The sequence below is a fragment of the Sarcophilus harrisii genome, chromosome 3, assembly GCF_902635505.1.
Source record: "Sarcophilus harrisii chromosome 3, mSarHar1.11, whole genome shotgun sequence".
In the NCBI taxonomy this organism is placed as follows: domain Eukaryota; kingdom Metazoa; phylum Chordata; class Mammalia; order Dasyuromorphia; family Dasyuridae; genus Sarcophilus; species Sarcophilus harrisii.
The window spans coordinates 245,738,012-245,759,994 of NC_045428.1; the positions used below are offsets into that span (position 1 = coordinate 245,738,012).

Below are 21,983 nucleotides of genomic sequence, written 5' to 3' on the forward strand. Positions count from 1 at the left end.
GTTCCATACCGATTGCGTATATTTGGTTATTTTTAAGTGAACAAATGAATCTCAAATTATCCTCTCTGCAGAATCAGTGTTCTTCTTAATGCACGTTAAGGGCAGAAGCTCTGATTCAGTGAGGAAAAAGACTAGAATCTGGCATCCTGCCACCTAAGTTAGACTACGGGGTGGGGGAAGAGATGCTACATTGAAACAAGCTATACATCTTAATCTGTGCTAAATTCAGTAATGAAATGGTGAGAACAAACAACACCTAAATGCTATACATCAAAGATAGAGCAGCTTTGGCTCTATGCCAGCAAAATGTGATGGATATAATAATAAGAGCTCACATCCATATAATAATTATTATTTCCACTTATATAGTACTTTCCAGTTCACAAAACACTTTCCTTATAGCTACTTTTGTAAATGAGAATCCAAAAACTCAGAAAGGTCTAAGGTTACATACAACCAAATAAAAACAGAAGTGAAATTTAAACCAAAAACCTTACAAATCCAAATGTAATATCCCATTAAATTAAGAATTGTGTTAGCCAATAAAATGATTCAGACCAGTTCCAATAGACTTGTGATAGAAAGAGCCATCTGCATCCAGAAAGAGGACCATGGGGACTGAATGTAGATCACAACATAGTATTTTCACCTTTTTTGTTGTTGTTTGCTTGCTTTTTTTTCCCCCTTTATTGAACTGATTTTTTCTTGGGCAGCATGATAAATGTGGGGATATGTATAGAAGAATTGCAAGTGTTTAACATATTGGATTACTTGCTGTCTAGGGAAAAAGGATGGGGGAAAAGGAGGGAGAAAAATTTGGAACATAAGGTTTTGCAAGAATAAATGTTGAAAACTACCTTTACATATATTTTTAAAATAAAAAGCTATTATTTTAAAAATGGTGTTAGATATTTTTACTTCTATATGAAGCAATTAGATGGTACAGAGAATAGAACACTGGAATTAGGATTCATGAAAACCTGAGTTCAAATCTTCTTCAGACACTGTGTAATCCTGGGCAAATCACTTAATCTGTGAAATGTCTCAATTTCCTGAATTGTTAAATGGGGATAATGATGCCATTTACTGACAAGGTGATTATGAGAATCAAATGTCATCACATTTGTAAAGTGCTTTAAAAACCTTAAAACGCTCTGCAAATGAAGTTATTGGTAGTAGTATGCATTGCCATAGCAAGGATGACAAAAATCAGATTTTTAATCTGTATCTTTACAATAACTATGAAAGTATCTTTTATGTCATATTTAAATAGTTTAGGAATACTTAATACTCAGACATAATGAAAAACTAGTATTATGATAACCTTAGGTAAAAATTAAACACTTAGTGATAAGATGGTAATAGATATCTTGAAATCCTATAATAACAAAAGTTCACATTTGTATAAGTATTTTATGATTTACAAAATGCTTCAAAAGCATGATGCATCCATTAAGCACATGTTTATCTAAGAAACAGTTCCAAATAGTAGATGTTGTGTTAGATATGAAGGCATGAAGATCTAGAGTAAATTTTATTTCTCAAATTTACTATCTATATGATCATGGAAAAGCTAATAAAATTTTTGATGCTCTAGTAAAATACGTTTAAGCTTTCTCATTTGATCTTCATGATAACCCTTTATAGTACATAATGCAAATATTATCATTCCAATCTCAGAGATAAGGAAAAAAAGGACACAAAACTAATGCTATATGCCCAAAGTCACACATCAGCAAGGGCCAAAATTAGGGCTTACTCCCTGGACCCTTGAAATTAAGAAATTAAAAAGCCCTAAAAATTCTTTTATAAACATATTTACAAATATGATTTCTAAGTACATTTTGATTATACAATTACTTTATTTACAAATCTCACCAAAGCTATCAGCTATCAAGAACACTTTTAGTTTGCCATTTCCTTCACCTGGGTCAAAAAACCTAACTTTAAAATAATTTGTGAAAAACAGCTTTTATTTAAAGCTTATATTAAAGCAATTTATTTAAATTTATTTAATTTATTTATTTATTTTTTAGCAATTTAGCAATTTATTTAAAGCTTATATTAAAGCAATAAAATAATTTATATTAAGGATCTTACTTTTCTTTAGGAAAGAATTATTATAAATTTTAGACCTATTGTAAGACTGCTCATAATTAAAATGATAGAATATGCTCATTAAAGCTAAGAAACCAACTCATAGGCAACCAATAGTCAATTCTAACCTGGGTTTTGGAAAATGATATCTAAATAGCTGTGACAAGATGCTATCCAACTTTTTGAAAAATGATTTCAAGATTGAAAAGTGTAAAAGTCCCCTGCTAACTAGAAGAAATATTTCTGAGGTTTCCTCCCTGAAAATTTTTAAAAAATATTTAACATTATTATATTGTGTGCATGTTTACACACGCATGCATGTATATATAAAGACAGTAGGGAGGAGAAGCAGAAAACTAAGAATCAAAGAAAAAGACAGCATTCTTTTTGACAGTAATTGCTTCGAGATAAAGTTGTGCTTAAATTACTCTAAAAGGGTTGTTGAGAATTTCCTTCAGGTAGTTCCAATTTGAACATCAAAGTTTTCACTAGTTTTTTTTTTTTAAATGTTTGTCTTATTTTTGACAATGAGAATAAACATCATCGGTGTAATGTAATTTTGCTCTGGTTTATAGTTGAGGTTTCTGCTTTTCTCATTTTAATAATTAAAAAGGAAAAAAAATGAATGTTATATCCAAGAGTCTATCATTTCCTAAATAATGGCAGAACTATGATTGTTTAGTCTATCTACACATGAAGATATTGTTGGCATGATCGAATATAGTATAATTCATGTCATGTTTCTGAATGTTCTTTTCCTCGAATATCCTGGGCTCAAAAAATTCTAACAAAGCATGGTTTCACAAAATCTGCAATTATACACACACACACACACACACACACACACACACCACAAACCACAAAGAAGGATTTTCTTAAGTCTAAGTGAAAATAATACTTCCAAAAGATTTATGCTTCCCAAACTTCATGGAATTTTGGAAAGTTATCTCAGGGACATGATATTTCATTCTTGTCCTATGTCTGAGTAAGACTTAGAGGAAAAGAAAATTGTTACCAAACTTTTTTTTTTATTGTCTTCCTTCCTTCCTTCCTTTGCTGTGGCAATTGGAGTTAAGTAACTTGCCTAGGGTCACACAGCTAGGAAGTATTGTCTAAGGACATATTTGAACTCAGGTCCTCCTGACTTTAGGGCTGGTGCTCTATTCACTGCAGATGAACACATTCTTTTTTTTTTTTTAAACATGGTCTTGAAACTCTGACAAATAGATTGGAAAAGTTTCCCAAAATTTCTCACTTCATGATTCCCTTATTGACTCAGTAATTTTTTTCAAGCATTCCTTGACTAAAAGAAATACCTAACAATTCTATTTATTAAGTACTTAGGTCCAAAAAACTAAGTCCTAATAACTTAGCAAATGAGAAAATAATAATAAATATAAATTATATATATAATTGTAAATATAAATAATAAATAAAATAATTTTCTTCTTATAACCATTTTTTTTTAAATGAAGGGCAGCTAGATGGCACAACTGGACTTAGCTGTAGATTCATGTTCTCGAGTTCAAATCTGGCCTCTTTGACACTTACTAGCTGTGTGACCCTTTCCAAGTCACTTAATTATTTACTTCGTCTGTCAAATGAGATGAAGAAAATGGTAAACCACTCCAATATCTTTGCCAAGAATAGTCCAGAATGAGCTCATGAAAAATTGGATACAATTGAAACAACTGACCACCAATTTACTAATGAGATGTGTGCCCTTGCTGGGAACTGCCCAAATTCTTACACCTTGGAATCAAAGTAGATGCAGCCACCCTCATTTCCTGCCCCCAATATTTTTTGACCAAAGTCTTTTTAGGGTGTCTTTTGGGTGAAGAATCGAGGATGACATCAAGATTGCATACCAGAGTACCAGTACAGTAGAGCCCACAACAGTAACAAGAAAGTGGGTGAAGAAATAACAAGTTCTGCTTTAGACAGTTGAGCTGGAGAACAATCAATTAGAGGGAGAACTTGGAGATATGAGAATGGAGTTTAGAAGAAAGACTAGATCTGAATACCGAAAAAGGGAATCATCTACAAAGAGATAATTATTGAATCCCTGAAAGTTAATATCATCAAAAAGAGATAAAAGAAGAGAGCTCTGACAGAGACTTAGATGATACCATGATTTTACTAATGAACTATATGACAGTCTCTGCTTTTTTATTTTTGAACTGGTTCTCAGAGGACTGAGAAGAACCAGACAGATAGGAGAATTAAAGAGAAGAGTATTACACAAACCCAAGGAGGAGAGAGTAACCAGAAGTAGAAAATAATGAATAGTGTCAAATGCTATAGAAAGATCAAAAAAAGATGAAGACTCAGAATTAATTAGTCATTTGACCTGACAATTAAGAGATCATTGGAAGCAAATGCCTATCACTTACAGAATAATTGAACAAGTAACAATATACAAATATGATACAGTATACAAACTGTACTTTAAGAAATAATAGATTTTTGTTTTATTTTTTCAATGAGTTGGGGTAGGAGAGGAAGAAGAAAGTTTAGAACTCAAAAAAGTTTTAAATGAATGCTTAAAATAAATATTTAAAAAAAAGAAAAGGAAGAAATGATGAAGGGGAGTTTTAGACTTGTATGAATTTTATGAACTGATATAAAGCGAAGTGAGCAGAGTGAATAGAAAAACTTAGGCATTATGATCAACATAATGAGCAACAATTTCAGCAGAGAACTTATGACCAAACTTGCTACCAACATCCTGAAGAAGAAATGATAGACTCAGAGTGCAGGCTGAGACATAATTTTTTTTGGATATAGCCATGCAGGAATTTGTTTTGCTTGACTATATATGCTTGTAATAGAAGATTTGGGTTTTCTTACTTTCTTTATGGTGAGGAAAGAGGAAAAGCAAGAGATGGAAGGGAGAGAAGGCAAATATCTATTTGGAAAAAAAAATTAAAAATGATTATTGGTAACTTTAAAGCTGCAACTTCAGTTGAATGAGATTAGAAAGCAGAACTTATATGACTTAAAAGAAAATGGTGAATGACTTATTAAAAACATTTATCAGAAAAAGAAGGGATATAGAATGATAGTCAGCTGGTTCACTGGATCAAGCAAGTTTGTTTTTCAGAATGAAGGAGTTAGAGGTGTGTTTAAAAGGACAGTTTAGGAATCACTAAATACTTTGCTATTGTTGGTAGAGAGGTCAAGGACAATGGGTATGGAATTTTGCATTGTACTATTAAGCAGATCATGATTAGTATTGTTTAACTGTTAGTGCTTTTTTATAATAGAAGGCTCTATATTATGAGAATAAATGACTGATATAAAAACAAAACTTTTAAAAAAAGGGTAATTTTATAGACCAACCTCCAAAATCTATAAAGAAAGAGAAATTAAATAGATTAAGATGGAATATAAAAGGATATATAGATTTATGGCAGTGGGACAAGGTATGTAGATTAATGAGAAAAGGATAAAGAATAAAGGGGGGTATAGAAGAGTGTATAGAGATATGGGAGTGGATGAGGTGGGTAAATTAAGGGAAAAGGATCAAAGCAGGGTTGGGGAAGAAGAACAAAGGATAAGTTGGAATAAAGAAGGGTGTTTAGGTTAACAGGAATAGGACAAGGTGTGTAGATTAAGGGGAATGGGATGAAGAGGAAAGGAAAGTGTGGGGGAGAAGATAAGGGAGGGATCCATGGGTGGAAGGTAGTTAAGTAATAGGAAGGCAAGTCAAGAAGCTGAATTAAAGTAGAAGAATTAGCAGAGATGGGAAATAAGAGATATATAAAAACACTACAAGGATTAGGAGTAGAATTTATTAGAAAATAAAAAGTAGAGCTAGTAATAATTGATCTCAAACTTAAATACTCAAATCAAAAGAGAAATCTACATTGTATGTCAGGCACATCGATATTGTTATATATGTATGTATATATGCACATATATATGTGCATATATTTGTGCTTAACTGTAATCTACTTTGGGGGAATGAGGGGAATGAAAGGGGAAAATAAGAATAAAGTAAAAGGTACACAGCAAAGAACAAAAGAATAATCTACAAGGAAGCAAAGGAAAGATGGATAGTAATGAATATAGTCTCTTCTATTATTATATGCTTTCTTGAAATGGAAATTTATTGTTATATAGTTTGAATTCTCTCTGATGTTTTTCTGGGTACATGACAATGGCTTTTTTTTTTTTTTAACATTTTCCTCTAAAAATAGGACAAAAAGTATAAAATAGATTAAGTTCAAATTTAAATCTGTGGAATATAAATCCTATTGAATACATTCATTTTGCCTACCCAGGAAATTTCAGTTTCTATTTATGAAACAATTTCATTTTCTTCAAGTGGAAATGTTCACATGGAAATCTGCTTAATTTCCAGTCTTTTAGATTTGGGGAATATTTTCCATTTTACATAAATTAAAACACTTTTTTAAAAAAAGGAATTTTAATAAGCTTTTAAAAATACGTGTAAAGTCTTTCAAATAATAATGTAATCTATTTAATTTGATCTATATTTATTTGATCTATAATTATAGGTAATAATTAAAACAATGATGGCACTTACCTGTGGACCACTCCTGCCCGATGAAGATGCTCTACTGCTAAAATAAGTTGCCTGATGTATCTACGGGTTTCGTGCTCCTCCAGTCTTTTCTTCTCATATATTTTGTGCATCAGGTTGCCACCAGGACACAGCTCCATGACCAGGTAATAGCTATTTTCTGTCTCTAAGATATCAAGTAGTTGCGTGATGTTGGGATGCCGGATCATTTGCTGGATCTGCCCCTCTCGCCTTAGGTTTTTTGTGACATAAGTGTCCTTTTTGGCCCTCTTCTTGTCAATAATCTTCACTGCCACCTGAAATCAAGGATAAAGCTACTATCATATGGTTCAAGCACAGATTATTCTGGGTTTATGGAGGTTGACAACTTCAAGATATGAGACTTGGAACTGAAATTGAAGTCAAATTCTACTTCAGCTACTTATTAGCTGTGTGAGTAATTCACTTAACCTTTCTCAGCTTCAGTTTCCTCATCGGCAAAAAAGAATGTTGATTTTAATAGGACCTACCTACATTAGTTATTGTAAAAAAAAAAAAGTGTATAGCACTTTATAAAATATCAAGTGTTATATAAATGCTAGCTATAGCACCAAACACTGGGAAAATAAGCGGTTATTGATATTACAAATGTACCAATAGAAAATCTTTCACTAAGATCTAATTTTTGTTTCTATTTTGAGAAGAAAAAAAAATTAAGGCACAGTAATTTAAGATAAATAATAAAATTTTCTTAAGTAAATTGTCTTGATGACTCTGTGCGCAACTTTTTAATGAAAATATATAAGCTCCCATTTGTTTTTATGTAACTGATAATTAACTAGATTCTCTCCCAGGAGTTCAGAAAGATGAAAGAATATATTTGTTCTAGATTTCAAAGGAAAAAATAATTCTTACTTTTTTCTCTCCTATATTCCCTATGATGCAATGGGTACTGATGTCACTTTCCCCTTTAAATATAATAGTATGGATCCCTCAAGAACTGCTTAGTTGGATGAGGGAATTGAATGTCTGTGGCTCAGGTATTATATGGTCACTTAATTTCCTGCTTTTTTGCCATTTGAAGACTTGGCAAGAGAGTGAAATTAGAGAGGTGTTGAGGGAGATGTTGAGTATAATAGAAAGCTTTCTTTATTTGGAATAAAAGAACCTGAATAGTCTATGTGGTTTTTTTGAAATTCAAGTGACATTATTTCACTGGAAAAATATTACACAAAATAAAAAAGTTGTTTAATTGTAATTTTTGGTGGAGTTACAATAATAATTACTATTATTTTTAGTCATACTGCTCCATTAGAATAATTACATAATAAAAAAGTTACTCAAGGGCCAGTAAGTAATAGGCCAAGTTGGCTCTTCTCACCCTTTTCTTACACTATTTTCCACTTTCCACAGATTCTTAAAATCAGTGTTTCCTCCTCATTGGGGGAGATTGCCTAGAACTCTCTATTGTAGGGTCCTAATCAAGCCTACCCTCCCTATTCTATTGTTCATGCCTCCCAAACCATCAAAATTTAACTCTTCTATGTTCTATTTCTAAATATTTTAAAGGCTTTACCATTTCTCCTAAAACTAGCCAAAATAAACTCGTCTGTCACCATGTCCATCTTTTTCTTCCTTATCACAAGTTCCAAAAGACTTCTTTTTAAAGCTAAACTCTCTTTAAATTTCTGTTCTCCAGACTCCATTAAAAAAAAAATCTATCTAACCTCATTTCCCAACACTCCTGAGGGATATTGTTCTTCTGCATTTCTCCTGTCCTTCCTTCCCTCTTTCTTGAATTTTTAGTCTTTTTCCTTTCCAGACTTCTTCTCTGCTTTTTAAATATATAAAGATACCTTTAATGTTGAAACAGCCTTCTACTACTTCACCCACCTCTGCAGTGACAGAGAGCTCACCCCCTCAATGGTGATCCATTTTATTTTTGGAAAGGTTCTTATTTTTGAAAAGTCTTTCATTTTATCAAGCCCAAATGTGTCTCCCTGTAGCTTCCACCTACTGGTCCTATTTCTGCCATCTGGCAGTTCCACAAAATATGTGAATTCCATTTTTCACATGACAGCTTTTCATATATTTGAAGATAACAATCATGTCCCCTTCAATCCCAGCCTAAGCTTTCACTTTTCCAGACTAAACATTCTTAAACTCTCTCATGGCATAAGTTGTGAGCTTCTAAATTCCCTACCTTCAATCTGGTTTCATCCTAGCTCTTCTAATATAATCTCCCACTTCTCCTCAATCTCCACCCCAGCCAGGATATTATCTTCATGGTTCCCTGAATATATCACACTCTGAATATGCCAAGTCTTATGTTCTAGGTCCCTTCACTTAGAATGGTGCTCCCTTGCCCTAAACCTCAATATCAAAATCAAATGACTTAATTCTTGAAGGTCCAACTTCAAGCTCCCCCCTCATACAACTAATCTAATATGCATTAGGTTATATTACTACTTATATTACTACTATATAAATACTAATTATTCTTAATAGTAAACAATCAATAGCTTCATTCTTGTTAAATGATTAATGCTAAATTGTTGTTAACTAATAACTAACTCATATTACTTGGATTATATATAATGATTTGGGAATGGGAAATGGAAGATAAAGGCTGAGAGAGTAGGAGGACAGGGAAGAAAATACAAAACCTTGCAAAAATATATCCCACTGATGCCCACAAGTTAGGGAATTGATGAACAAGTTGTAGTATATAATAATAATGAAACACTGTTATGCTATAAGAAATAACTGAACAAATTGTGGAGTATGGTTGCGATGGAACACTATTGTGTTGTAGAAAATAATGAGCTCAATGACCTTAGAAAGACATCAAAAAGAATTAAATGATGTGATAAAGAATGAAGTGAATAGAACCAAGACAATGTTGCATACAGTAAGAGCAATATTGTTTTAAGAATGACTCTGAGCTAATTGTTGGAAGTGAATGTGAATCACAAAAGTTTTTTTCACTTTATTGTTTGCTTTTTTCCCCCCTTTTGGATCCGATTGTTCTTGTGCAGCATAAAAAAATGTGGAAATATGTATAAAATAATTGTTCATATTTGACAAATATTCATATTTGACAAGAAATGATAAATAGATGTATAGAATATTATACACACACACACACACACACACACACACACACACACACATATATATATATATATATTTGCAATTACTGGTGACGTTGTATCTAGTTTAGAAGGGAAAAAAACAAAAGAAAAAAAGAAATTTACATAGTGCTGTGTATATGGAGAGAATAGTAAGTTGTAATGGTAGATTTGCAGTTTTATGTGCAATCATCTTGTTTTTATTGCACCGTATTATGGAAATATTTGTTTGTTTGTTTTTGTCCAGGGAACTGAAAATTAAAAAAAAAGAAGTAATGAACATGTGAATTTCAGAAAAACCTGATACAAAGTGAAGTCAGCAGCTGCAGGAGAACACTGTACATAGTAACTGAATTATTTTATAATGATCAACCATGAATGACTTAGCTATTCAATTCAGCTATAAAATGATCCAAGGTAATTTTAAAGTTAAGATAGAAAATAAAAATGGATGGAATCTGAATGCAAAACAAAACATACTATTCTCACTTTATATTTTTGCGGATTTCTTTTGGACTACTTTTTTTACAATATGACTAACATGGAAATGTGTTTTATCTTATTGCACATGAATAACCTTTATCAAATTGTTTACCATCTAAGGGAGAGTAGAAGTATAGAGGGTTAAGGAGGAGAAAATTTGGAATTCAAAATTTTCTAAAAATCAATATTAAAATTTGGCTTTACATGTAATTGCAAAAAAGATTTTATAAAAAAAAAGAAAAAAAAATATAGCTCATTATTTTGTATACACACATCAACTCAGTCAAATGGACATTAGAGGAATTGAGTAATAAAGAATTCTATTTTGTTTTAAAATATTTTTCTGACCCCACACTAAATTAAGCCAAACAAGTATAAGAAAAGGTTGCTTTCAATCTTTTGATAGAGTAGTCCTTAATTGTAATAGACACAGCAACTTTTTTAGTGCAAAAATAATATTGTCTCTCAGGGATAAAATTTAGTGGTAATTCCCATTTTTTTTTATTAGTTTGTTTCAAGTATTCCTTTCAATCACAGAGTAATTTATATGCTTCTCAGAATACTTTGTAATTATTTATTGCCTAAGATTCCATTAGTGCAAACTATATAGCCATCATCTCTAACCCCTCCAAAAAGTACATGAATCATGACATGGGAATCACTGGGGTTAAGGATACGGAGAAATACTAGGAAGATTTTAATTGTGATCTAGACCAATTCAAGGGCAGTTCTTTAGTGCAGTGGATAAAGTGCTGGGCCTGGAATCAGGAAAACTCACCTTTCTGAGTTCAAATCTGTCAAGATACTTATTAGCTATGTGATCCTCAGCAAGTCACTTAACTTGCCTCAGGTAACTCAACTATAAAACAAGCTGGAGAAGGAAACAGAAAACCTTTTTAGTATCTTTACCAAGAAAACCCCAAATGAGATCATGAAGAGTTGGACACAACTGAAAATGACTGAACAAGAAAATTTGGATTAAATTTATCTGCTATGATTTTTTTTTTAAGTTTCACCTTATCACCTTCTAGCAATTTCCACCCCCCTCCACCCCCCCCAGGCAATTGGGGTTAAGTGACTTAACCAGAGTCACACAGCTAGGAAGTGTTAAGTATCTGAGATCAGATTTGAACTCAGGCCCTCCTGAATTTAGGGCTGGTGCTCTATCCACTGCACCACTTAGCTGCCCTAGCAATGAGATTCTTAAAACACAAACTGATGAGATTGAAGCCTAGAAATTATCTCCATCATTTATATTCATCTATTTAAAAAAATTATAAATAGTATTTTATTTTTCCAATTACATGCAAAAGTTTTCAATCATTCATTTTTTATGAGTTTTTGAGTTCCAAATTTTTCTCCTTCCCTCCTTTCCCTCTCTCCTCAGCAAGAAATTTCATATCATATGCAATCATGGAAATATATTTCCATATTAGTCATGTTGTGAAAGAAGAAACAGAATAAAAGGCAAAGACCACCAAAAAATACTTTGCATTAGCGTGCATTCAAATTCCATGTTTCTTTCTCTGCATGTGGATAGCATTTCCATCATGAGTCTTATGGAATCATTTTGGATCATCATATTGTTGAGAAGACCTATGTCAATCATAGTTTTTCACTACACAGTGTTACTGTTACTATGTAGAATGTTCTCCTGGTTCTGTTTTTCCAAATTTTTCTAAAATCTGCCTGCTCATCATTTCTTATTGCATAATAATATTCAATTACACTCATTACTGCACAATAATATTCAATTACACTTCAATTGATGGACCTCTTCTCAATTAATAATTCTTTGAGCCTACAAAAAGAGTTGCAATAAATAATTTTGTACAATTAGGTTCTTTCCCCCTTTTTTAATGATCTCTTTGGAATATAGATCTAGTAGTCATATTGCTGGATGAAAGCATGCACAGTTTGATTGTCCTTTGGGCATAGTTCCAAATTGCTCTCCAGAATGATTTGATCAGTTCATAACTCCACCAACAATGCATTAGTGTTCAAATTTTCCCACATTTTCTTCACCTTAATTATTTTTCTTTTCAGTTATATTACTACAAGAATCTACTTACTGAAGCTCTATGAATTGTTTGTAAAATTAAACATAGGAAGTTGCTCTTAATCACAGAAGACACTTAGAAGCAGTTGTTCTAATAAGGGGGGAAGAAAACGAGAAATGAAAGGAAATGCAATCAGTGATCTATGTCTTAAATGATTCACCTTAATATGACAAGACACAGAGATTTGCAGGCAAAATAGATTCACCACTAATTATATTTATGAGATACCCAAACTAATAATGAATCTCTTTATGTAATATAACCTGTTTTAGAAAGCATTCATTTCAAGAATGACATTTTAGCCTATTACTGCTACTTTTACTAAAAATACCTAGTATTTATATAGTGCCTATTAGGTGTCAAGCACTTTGCTAAATGCTTTACAAATATCTCATTTGTTCCTCAAAATAGGAGGTAGGTGTTGTTATAATCTTCATTTTATAGTTAAAGAAACTGAGGTACACTTGTTTAAGTTAGTGTTTGGGCCTGGATTTGAATTCTTGATTCCAGGCCTGGTCCTCATATCCACTTCACTACCTAAAGTTCAAGGTACTCAATGGTGTGTGTCTCACTAATTTCTTTTCTGAACCTAACTGGCAAGAATTCTATCCCAAAATCATCAGAATCAACAATCAAATCCAATTCATCTAAGCTTAATTCAGTTTAATATTTATTGTAAATGTGCAAAGTTTTGTTAGGTGCTGAAAATATAACAAGAAGGAAGAAGTATTTACTAAGTGCCTATTATGTGCTAAGCTCTTTATAAATATTATCTCATATAATAAAAAAGGAAAAAGCCACATGTGCAAAAATGTTTGTGGCAGCCCTTTTTGTAGTGGCAAGGAACTAGAAACTGAATGTCCTATCAGTTGGAAAATGGCTAAATAAGTTATGGTATGTGAATGTTATGGAATATTATTATTCTATAAGAAATGATCAGGATGATTAAGAGAAGCCTGGAGAAACTTACATGAACTTATGCTAAGTGAAATGAGCAGAATCAGGAGATCATTGTACATGGCAACAACAAAACTATATGATGATCAACTGTGATGGACTTGCCTTTTTTCAACAATGAAGTGATTCCTGTGCAACAAGAGAACTGTTTGGTTCTGCACACATATATTGTTATCTAAGATATGCTGTAACCTATTTAACATGTATAAAACTGCTTGCCATCTGGTGGAGGGAGGAAGAGGAAAAATAGGAACAGAAGTGAGTGCAAGGGATAATGTTGTAAAAAAATACCCTGACATGGGTTCTGTCGATAAAAAGTTATTAAAAAAAAACAATGAAGTGATTCAAGCTAATTTCAATAGAGTTGTGATGGAAAGAGCCATATACATCCAAAAAGAAGACTGGGGATTGAATGTAGATCACAGCATAGTATTTTCACCTTTTTTGTTGTTGTTTGCTTGTTTTTTCTTTCTCATTTTTTCCCTTTTTTGATCTGATTCCTCTTGTGCAACATTATAAATATGGAAATATGTTTAGAAGAACTGCACTATGTTGGATTACTTGCTGTCTAGGAGATGGGAGAGGTGAAGGAGAGAAAAATATTTGAACACAGAGTTTTGCAAAGGTAAATATTGCAAATTATCTTTGTATGTGTTTTGAAAAATAAAAAGCTATTATTACAAAAAAAAATTGTCTCATCTTCATAATAAACCTGGTAGGTGATATGCTTATTGAGGAAATTGAGGCAAACAGATTAAGCAACTTGCCCAGGCTCACACATCTAGGAAGCATCTAAGAATGAATCTTAGCTCCCAGGTCTTCATGATTCCAGACCTAGAGCTCTATGCACTGCATCACCTAGCTAAATATCAAAGTGACATAGATACTGTTCCTTAAGAATCTTACACCTTCCCGGAAGATATGTGACATGAATGCAACAAAAGTATAGGAATTAGAATGTAGCAGAGCTTATGGCATGATGTAGGCTAAGTGTTCTATGAGAATGGAGAGATACTTTTGTTTTGGAAGGAGGTGGGCAGATTTATGAAGGAGGTAGTACCTCAGAAGATTGAATCTTAAAAGAAAAGAAGACTTCTAACAAAAGAAATGCCCATTTACTTAACCCATGATCATAAGTGATAGAAAAATCACCCAAAAAGAATTATAAAGTACAGCTCTTTGCATTAAAAAAAAAATTCAAAATGGTAATGATATCATTACTAAGGGATCCCTTCTTTAAAGAGTGAAGGAGAATGTTCTGTGTCCATAGGACAGAAAGGACATGCATGTGTACATGTGCATGTGTATGAAATGGCCTTCTCAATGTATGGTGGAGAGGGAAGGAGATAGTTTGTTACTTAAAATAAAAATTTAAGAAAATAAAATAAAAACTATTGTTCCAGAAGAGAGTTCAGAGGGTGAAGAGGGTACTACTATGAAATGCAAATACATCTTTAAAAAAACCATTATCACAAGATTCATAGCTTCTTAGATAAGCTCTTTTCTGTTCTTTGAATATGGATTGTTTAAAAGTGATTGTCTAATTCATAATTTAAAAAACCTATAAAGAGGCAAAAAAAAAAAAAATCTGTTACTCCAGCACTTCGCAAATAATGGGAGTTACAGTGGCAGCAAACATAATCTCTCGGATAAGAATGCAGATATAAAAGAAATCTATCACATAAATGAGCTAGAAAATAATTAAATAGCATTTTCTTCAACAATAGCGTATTTTGAATTTTACAAAAACTTTTCCTATATTTTAGACAGTTATTTTCTTTATTTTTAAGATAATGGAATCTATTGCAGAGAGAATGTTACAGTCTGAAATCTGAACCTGAAAACCTGACGAGAATGATGACACTATGAGTAATTGAATTTTATCATCAAATAAGAATTAGACAGAAAAAAAATTCTTTTATTTTTGAGAATTTACTCAAGAACAAAACAGTTAATAGAAGGGCAAATTTAACAAGACCTGCAGAAGAAATTGATAGTCCAATAAAAGAAAGGTTTAGATCAGTATCTGATTATTTTGATAAAGTGAGCTCCAAAAGAATATGGGAATTCAATATAAAAAGACCACATCATTAAAAAGGGGGGGGAGGGAGGAAATAGAGAATAGCAGAAGACAAGTTTTCACAACTGTAGAAGGTAAGAAAAATTTTGCTTCGACTTTGATAAAATTCTGATATTTAAGATATATTTAGCATTGACTCAAATACACCAATCAATAAATCAACCTCCTACAGTGTCGGTACTAAGCTAAACCTCAGAGTCATTATCCAAAACTTAAGTGGAGTGGAGCAAGGAATGTGAATGGTTTTAAGCAGAAAAAATTCAAGCTAACCAAGAATCATATAAATATTCAGCTCACTAAGAATAGAAATACAAATAAAAGCAAGTCATATCCATAAAAATGGCAAAATGAAAAATGATAGAAATCATCAGTGTTCAGTGTAACCAAAAGCCAGCCACACTAACCTGTCCCTGAAAACCCCTCCCCATTTGAATGGCTTTACCCTGTTAGAATATGTCCCTTGAAGGAAAGGACTGTCTTGATAACTATACTTGTACCATTGTGCTAAAGCACAATGCCTGGCCCATACATGTTCTTTTATCTTAAATTTATAGTAGGTACTTTCATCCAGATCCTTGTAACTACATGATAATCATTTTTCTTTTCTCTGAGTTCCCATCCTCACTATTTCTCATCTCAAATAACCAGTTTCCAAATCTCATTCTTAATTTAGGGTAAGAGCCAACTACTTCTGGGACTCAGTGGAGTTCAGGGCATAATTATGGATCAAATTCATTGCTATAAGAACCTATCTTTTCAATAGGGAAACTAGACTCCAATTCCCATATTCTATGCCTCATCAACCCTATCCCACTATCCTAGGAAAAGTTGCTAATTATATAGTAGTAAATTAGGGCTTGAAGATCTCAGTATTCAAGAAGGATAGTAAAAAAAAAATAAAAGGTACCTAATGTACAAACATAAATTGGTATGAAATATAGTTTATTCCCATAGAAATGAGGGAATGCTAAAAATCATGAATATAATACAGAATGATTAGAGCAAAATTTTGTAATTTATTTATAACTACTATTACAATCTGCTGGAAAGCTACAGTGAGGTAAAATATAATTTGGCAGCTCTGCCAGTTAGTTTTTCACGCATCACCTCTGCATTACTTATTGATCAATAAAACAAACAACATTGATCTTTTTGGCAATGGCCTTTTTCCTTGTGATGGCTGAAATGTTCAATGCCAAGCTGTTTCCATGCTGTGAGTCACCACCACTCCAACATAAAGGATGATCTCTATGCAAAAATGAGACATGAAATGTGCCAGAAAAAGTGACACAGAATTCATTCCATAGTCTCTGAAACAGGCATCTAGGAATCCACCAAATGCATTACTAGATGTCAGGGGACCCTCAACTTGGAAGGGAGTAAGAAACTGAAATCTTTATTTTTGCCAACATTTGGTTTCCTTTGTAATCCTATGCATTTTATTTTATGAATTCAAAGTCATTATTCTGAAAAAGGGTCCATAGGTTTCACCAGGTTGTCAAAAAGGTTTATGATTTTTTATATCTTTTTTCCAGGTCTTTTCAAGAGTAGTCAAGGAATTTTCCTCTATTTGTAATGGAAAATCTCAGAAACTACTTAAAAGAACAACTCATTAGCAGTATCATCACAGAATGCATCATCTATCAGCATAACTTGGAAAAATCTAGATGTGTATGGACTCGATCAGACATTAAACAAAAAGAATGAAGTGATCCACTAGAACATGGCAAAAATTCAAGATGAATCAAGCAACTTCTTAGGCCATGAAAGACTTTTTGTTTCAGATCTATGTAATGGAATTGACCACAGATGTGCTAGAGGAAGACAAAAGACCAGGATGATAATGTTACTAGTTTAAGTATATGCCTCAAGGGATCCCAGAAGGACCTGCCACTTTGCAAGAGCTTATAAAGAAGTAGCTAGTGACATGAACTACATTGCATTCTTGGAAAATATTGTTGTTTTTTTGGAAAAACATTACAAGAGGAGAAAAGACTGATGAAAGCATTAAACCAGTTTGGGAAAGTTGACACATGACAAAAGTCAGTTTTGTTAAATCTCTATCAAGTACAGGGTTCATATAGTATCTCAGAAAGGAATGAGTATTGATCCTGAAAAACGGGAGCACTTAGGTGGCCACATCCAAAGAATGTATGTGAACTAAGAACTTTTTAAAAATTCAGTGGTAAAATCTTTCTTGTGCAGCAAGATAACTGTGTAAATATTTAACATATTTAACATGTACTAGACTCCCTGCCATCTAGGGGAGAGGGTAAGGGCAAGGAGGGGAAAAAGTTGGAACAGAAGGTTTTGCAAGGGACAATGTTGAAAAATTACCATGTTTTGTAAATAAAAAGCTATAATAAATTTTTTTTCTAAAATTCAGTGCTAAGTATATGAAGATTTATACTGTTATTGCTAAACTTCTCAACAATCTTAAAGATAAATGATTACAAAAAAAAAATTGAAAACATGATAAGAATGATAAAATTTTAAGCCTCCAGAAACTCTTTGGAGAACACAAAATGAAAAATGTGAATAAGCTTTTAAAGATTTGGTAAACTGTCTCATTTAAGTGCCAGTGTTGGCCTATAGAGATCCAAACAAAACATTTACAAAACACAACAAACATAGCTATTGATATATCTTGGGACCAGTTTTATATTAATAAAATGAGTCATTAAAAAAAACTCACATTTGCAAATAGAGGGTTTAATAGCAGTAAAATTTTAGCATTCAATATACAGATTTTATTTCTTAGCTTTGAAATGGCTTATCAGTGAAAAGGAAGCATTGACTTCCACACCAGTGATAAGTTAGATACTATCTGCCAAAGGTAGGTCTCCACACTAGCAAATTACGAATTTAGTAGATGCTATGGAATATGAAATACCAAGATGTATGCTGAAAACCTATCTTACTTAATTATTCTAAAAATCATTTTGATACTGATAGTAATGAAAGCTAACTATGATTCTCAGAGGTTTTCAATTAAATATAAATTTAGCTGAAAATTTAAAAATTACACCTAAAGTTAAAACAAATGAATTTCACTATCCCAGTTAAATATGAATATAAGCAATAACACAAGCCATAAAATAGGGAATTTCATTCTGTGGAGGGGAATTTACTATGAAGACAATGGTGAAAATTAGAACTATGGAGATTTGTCCCCAAGTACAACTGATCCTAAACATGGTACTAAGAAGCAGTTGAAGCTGCCTCATCCTTTTCATTTAGGTCAAGAGAGAACCCTTGAACTATTGACAAGTAGCTTTTTCTTGGGCTTAATGTAGTCAAAGAAAAGTTTAGTTGAAAGGAGGCAGTGAGGAGTCTCATCCTAGTAGAAAGTGGACATTTTGCTCAGTGTGCACAGGTGGACATGAACAAACAATCCTAAGGGATTAAACAAGGATAAACTGCTTACATTTTAATTATGGGAAGATGATACGTTTGTAATTTCTGAACTCTTTTATCATCAAGGATCAGAGAGAGAGTCTAATTAGAAGGGCTGCAGGTGATTCTGTTATGCCTTAATGATCATAAAAGGATAAGAAAAAAAGGGAAGAATACACTGGGGAAAAGAACGGGGAAAAAAGAGAATAGAGTTAGGTAAAATCATCTCAAATAAGTGAGATGAGTAAGTAGAAGTTTATATAAATAAACAAGGAAGACTAGCCCTAGAAGGAGGAGAGGGGAAGGAAAATAACTGACACTGGAACCTCACTCTCATGAGAATTGGTCGAGGGAGGGAAGAATTCACATACCCATACCTATACCCATGCCAAGAGAGTTGGAGACAGAAATATATTTTATTCAATAGGGAAGCAGAAAGGATGGAGGAGAAAGAGAGGAGACAGGAGAGAAGAGGGTAAATTAAGGTAAGAGATAAAGGTAATGTAAGGTAAGGTAAGAGGGGGAGTAAATTAAGGAAGGAATTAGTCCTAAGCAAACAACAACAAAAACCTCAAAGGATATATAAAATATTTAGTTCTTTTTATGGTGAAAAATGTTGGTGTTTTTCTTCTTTAAAATAATAATTCTCTTTGGGAAAAAGCAGGTTTCTCGGAGAGCTTTTCTGGAGGTAGCCTTAGTCTCAGTTGAAATAATTACTCCAAAATCGCAGCCAGCTGGTAAAAGTTCAGATCTTTTATTGTGTACTTCAATATAGCCTGGGTTAGCCCAGAGGCCTATCTCTCCACTTGGTTCCAAGAGCTCCACTCAAATGTCTCCAAATCCAAAGGTTTGTCCTTCCGACTCCAGCCAGCACCAAGGTAGAAGATACAATGAATCTCTCTTGCCTCGAAGATAGGGCTTGTGGGCTTCCTCGCAGAGTGCTCTTCTCCAACCCCTGGGAATGTTCCCAAATAATTCTCTTGAGTGGCTCACTGGAGCTGTATTTATGCTACTTCTCTGAGAGTGGGATTGTGGGATCTCTCCCAGCATGCTCTCTGGCCCTAAGAACTTCAAGGGAGGTGTGAATTCCGATATCTCTTTCTGAACCCTGAAATCTCCCAAACATGTGAACTCCAATGAGTACTTAAATATTTCTTGCTTCTATGAGCATCGTTTCTATCAGTTTTACAAGTACAACTTGTTTCAAGTTCTGGCCCAAAATATCTCCTTCTAAGATCAAATCAATCATATTGAACCATGCTAAATTAGATCATTATTGTATCTATCAACTCTAATGGCTTAACACTTTGTAAAGATTCCAACAGAAAAAGAATTGGAAACTGACAAGGTAGCTATCAACTGGGACAGCCAGTGAATAGAGCACTGGGCCAGGAATCAGGAAGACCTGAGTTCAAATACAGATTCATATACTTATTAGCTATGATGCTCTGGGCAATTCACTTAACCCTGTTTGTCACAGTTTCCTTATCTGTATCTTTGTTAAGAAAACCCCAAATGGTGTCACAAAGAGTCGGACACAACTGATCACCACCACTACCCATCAATTTGGGGAGCAATTGGATAAGTTGAATGTATGCAATGAAATACTAATGTGCTCTAAGAAATTATGAATCGAGATAATTTCAAAGAAATGTGGGAAGACTTCTTTGAACTAATACAGCTTTCAGTGAGCAGAACCAAAAAAACAATTTATATGAAAATATTGTAGACAAACAACTTTGAAAGACTTGAGAACTATGATCAGTGTAATGACAAACCACAATTTCAGAGGATTCATAATGAAACTTTCTTTCCACTTCCTCATAAAGAAGTGATGGATTCAAGAGTACAGAATGAGACCTTTTTCTTGGTTTGTTTTTGGATATGGCTAATTTTTGCTTGACTATAAATGTTTGCAATTTTTTTTCTCTTTTTCAATTGAGTGGAAGGGAGATTATGGATTTTTTTGATAAAAAAAAGTTAAATTTAATCAAAAAAGGAAAAGCTATGGTAAACATTTCAAAAAAGAAAAATTAAAAACTATTTCATTAAATAAAAAAAGTTCCACTTTCCTCTTCCACAGGTATATGTTTGTAAATGTGTTACTGTGGAAAGGAGAGGAACTATATCTGTGTAGACCAGAGTATGCAATCAAATTAAAATATAAGTGAAAAATGTTGAACAAAATAGATAAAGAACAAAAATAACATTAATTTGTAGTTTTTCTAATTAACATGGAGCCCCAAAGGTTTCTATTTGATTTTGACAGAACTAGCTTAGACCATCTATTTTTAATGAAAAGGGAAGCAGCATCCAAGTATCCATTTTATAACATAATTAAAAGTAGGTCACTTTTGCTTTTACATTTTTGCACAAATCCACAGAGGTCTGGTCCTGAACACCAAACACACATCTCTATCTCCTATAAAAACCTATTAATTGCTGTTCTTTTTATAGAAGAGCTAAATTGCTTATGACCTTCAGTTTGCCACTGAAATACCCCTGCTGCTGCTATACTCTAAAAATTGTAGAAACCAGTTTGAAGAACAAAGTTTGTATGACCTGCTTTGGTGATCATGAAAATGGTACAAATTATGGAAAAGTTCTATTTTTTTTTGAAAAGTTCTTTTCTTAATGTAGCACTATACTAACCACATTACTTCTATCCTTTGCACTTAAATTTAGTTTGCTTCAGTGAGCTTATTTTACCTTGGCATCCTAAAAACATTTCATTGTTGGGAAATCATAATTTAGTTCTCTCACAGGACTAGATGGAAAAGAAACATCTTTGAGAAATTAAGGTACATTTAGTGTTATATTGATTTTACTATATATATATATATATATATATATATATATATGGCTATTGTCTTGTCAAATCAAATTCTGTTTTCTTAAATTACCAAAGTCTCCTTTGGTATTGAATTCACAACACATAGCATAAGTTTTTTACTATAACACATCCAAGTTCCTGGCCCACTAAAGTCAAAATTCTCTAATAGCAACATTCAGTTTTCTGAACAGAAGAGCTTTTGGGAATCCCAAATCATAGATAATTCTAAAACAATTTTTATTTGGCCTTAGCATGTAGTCTCTGTGATTTAATCAGAAAATAAACCAAAAGAAACATTTAAATATGAAAAAAACTGTTCAGGTATATGAGGAGGAAGGGGGAAATGGGGTACAGGGAAAAAAGAGTTTTTGTTTTGTTCAATGGGGAAAGATGTTACATATGTTACAAGAATGTCCTT

The 21,983-nt window shown here is 32.8% G+C and overlaps 1 protein-coding gene across 1 annotated transcript in view; it reads right to left on the bottom strand.

Annotated features, from left to right (window-relative positions):
* The window catches only part of HUNK (hormonally up-regulated Neu-associated kinase), a 128,968-nt gene that overhangs the window by 69,599 nt on the left and 37,386 nt on the right, over positions 1-21,983 (bottom strand). The window contains exon 2 of the mRNA XM_031959361.1: positions 6,650-6,942. Coding sequence (XP_031815221.1) covers positions 6,650-6,942 — 293 coding nt within the window. The remainder of the gene's footprint in view (positions 1-6,649; positions 6,943-21,983) is intronic.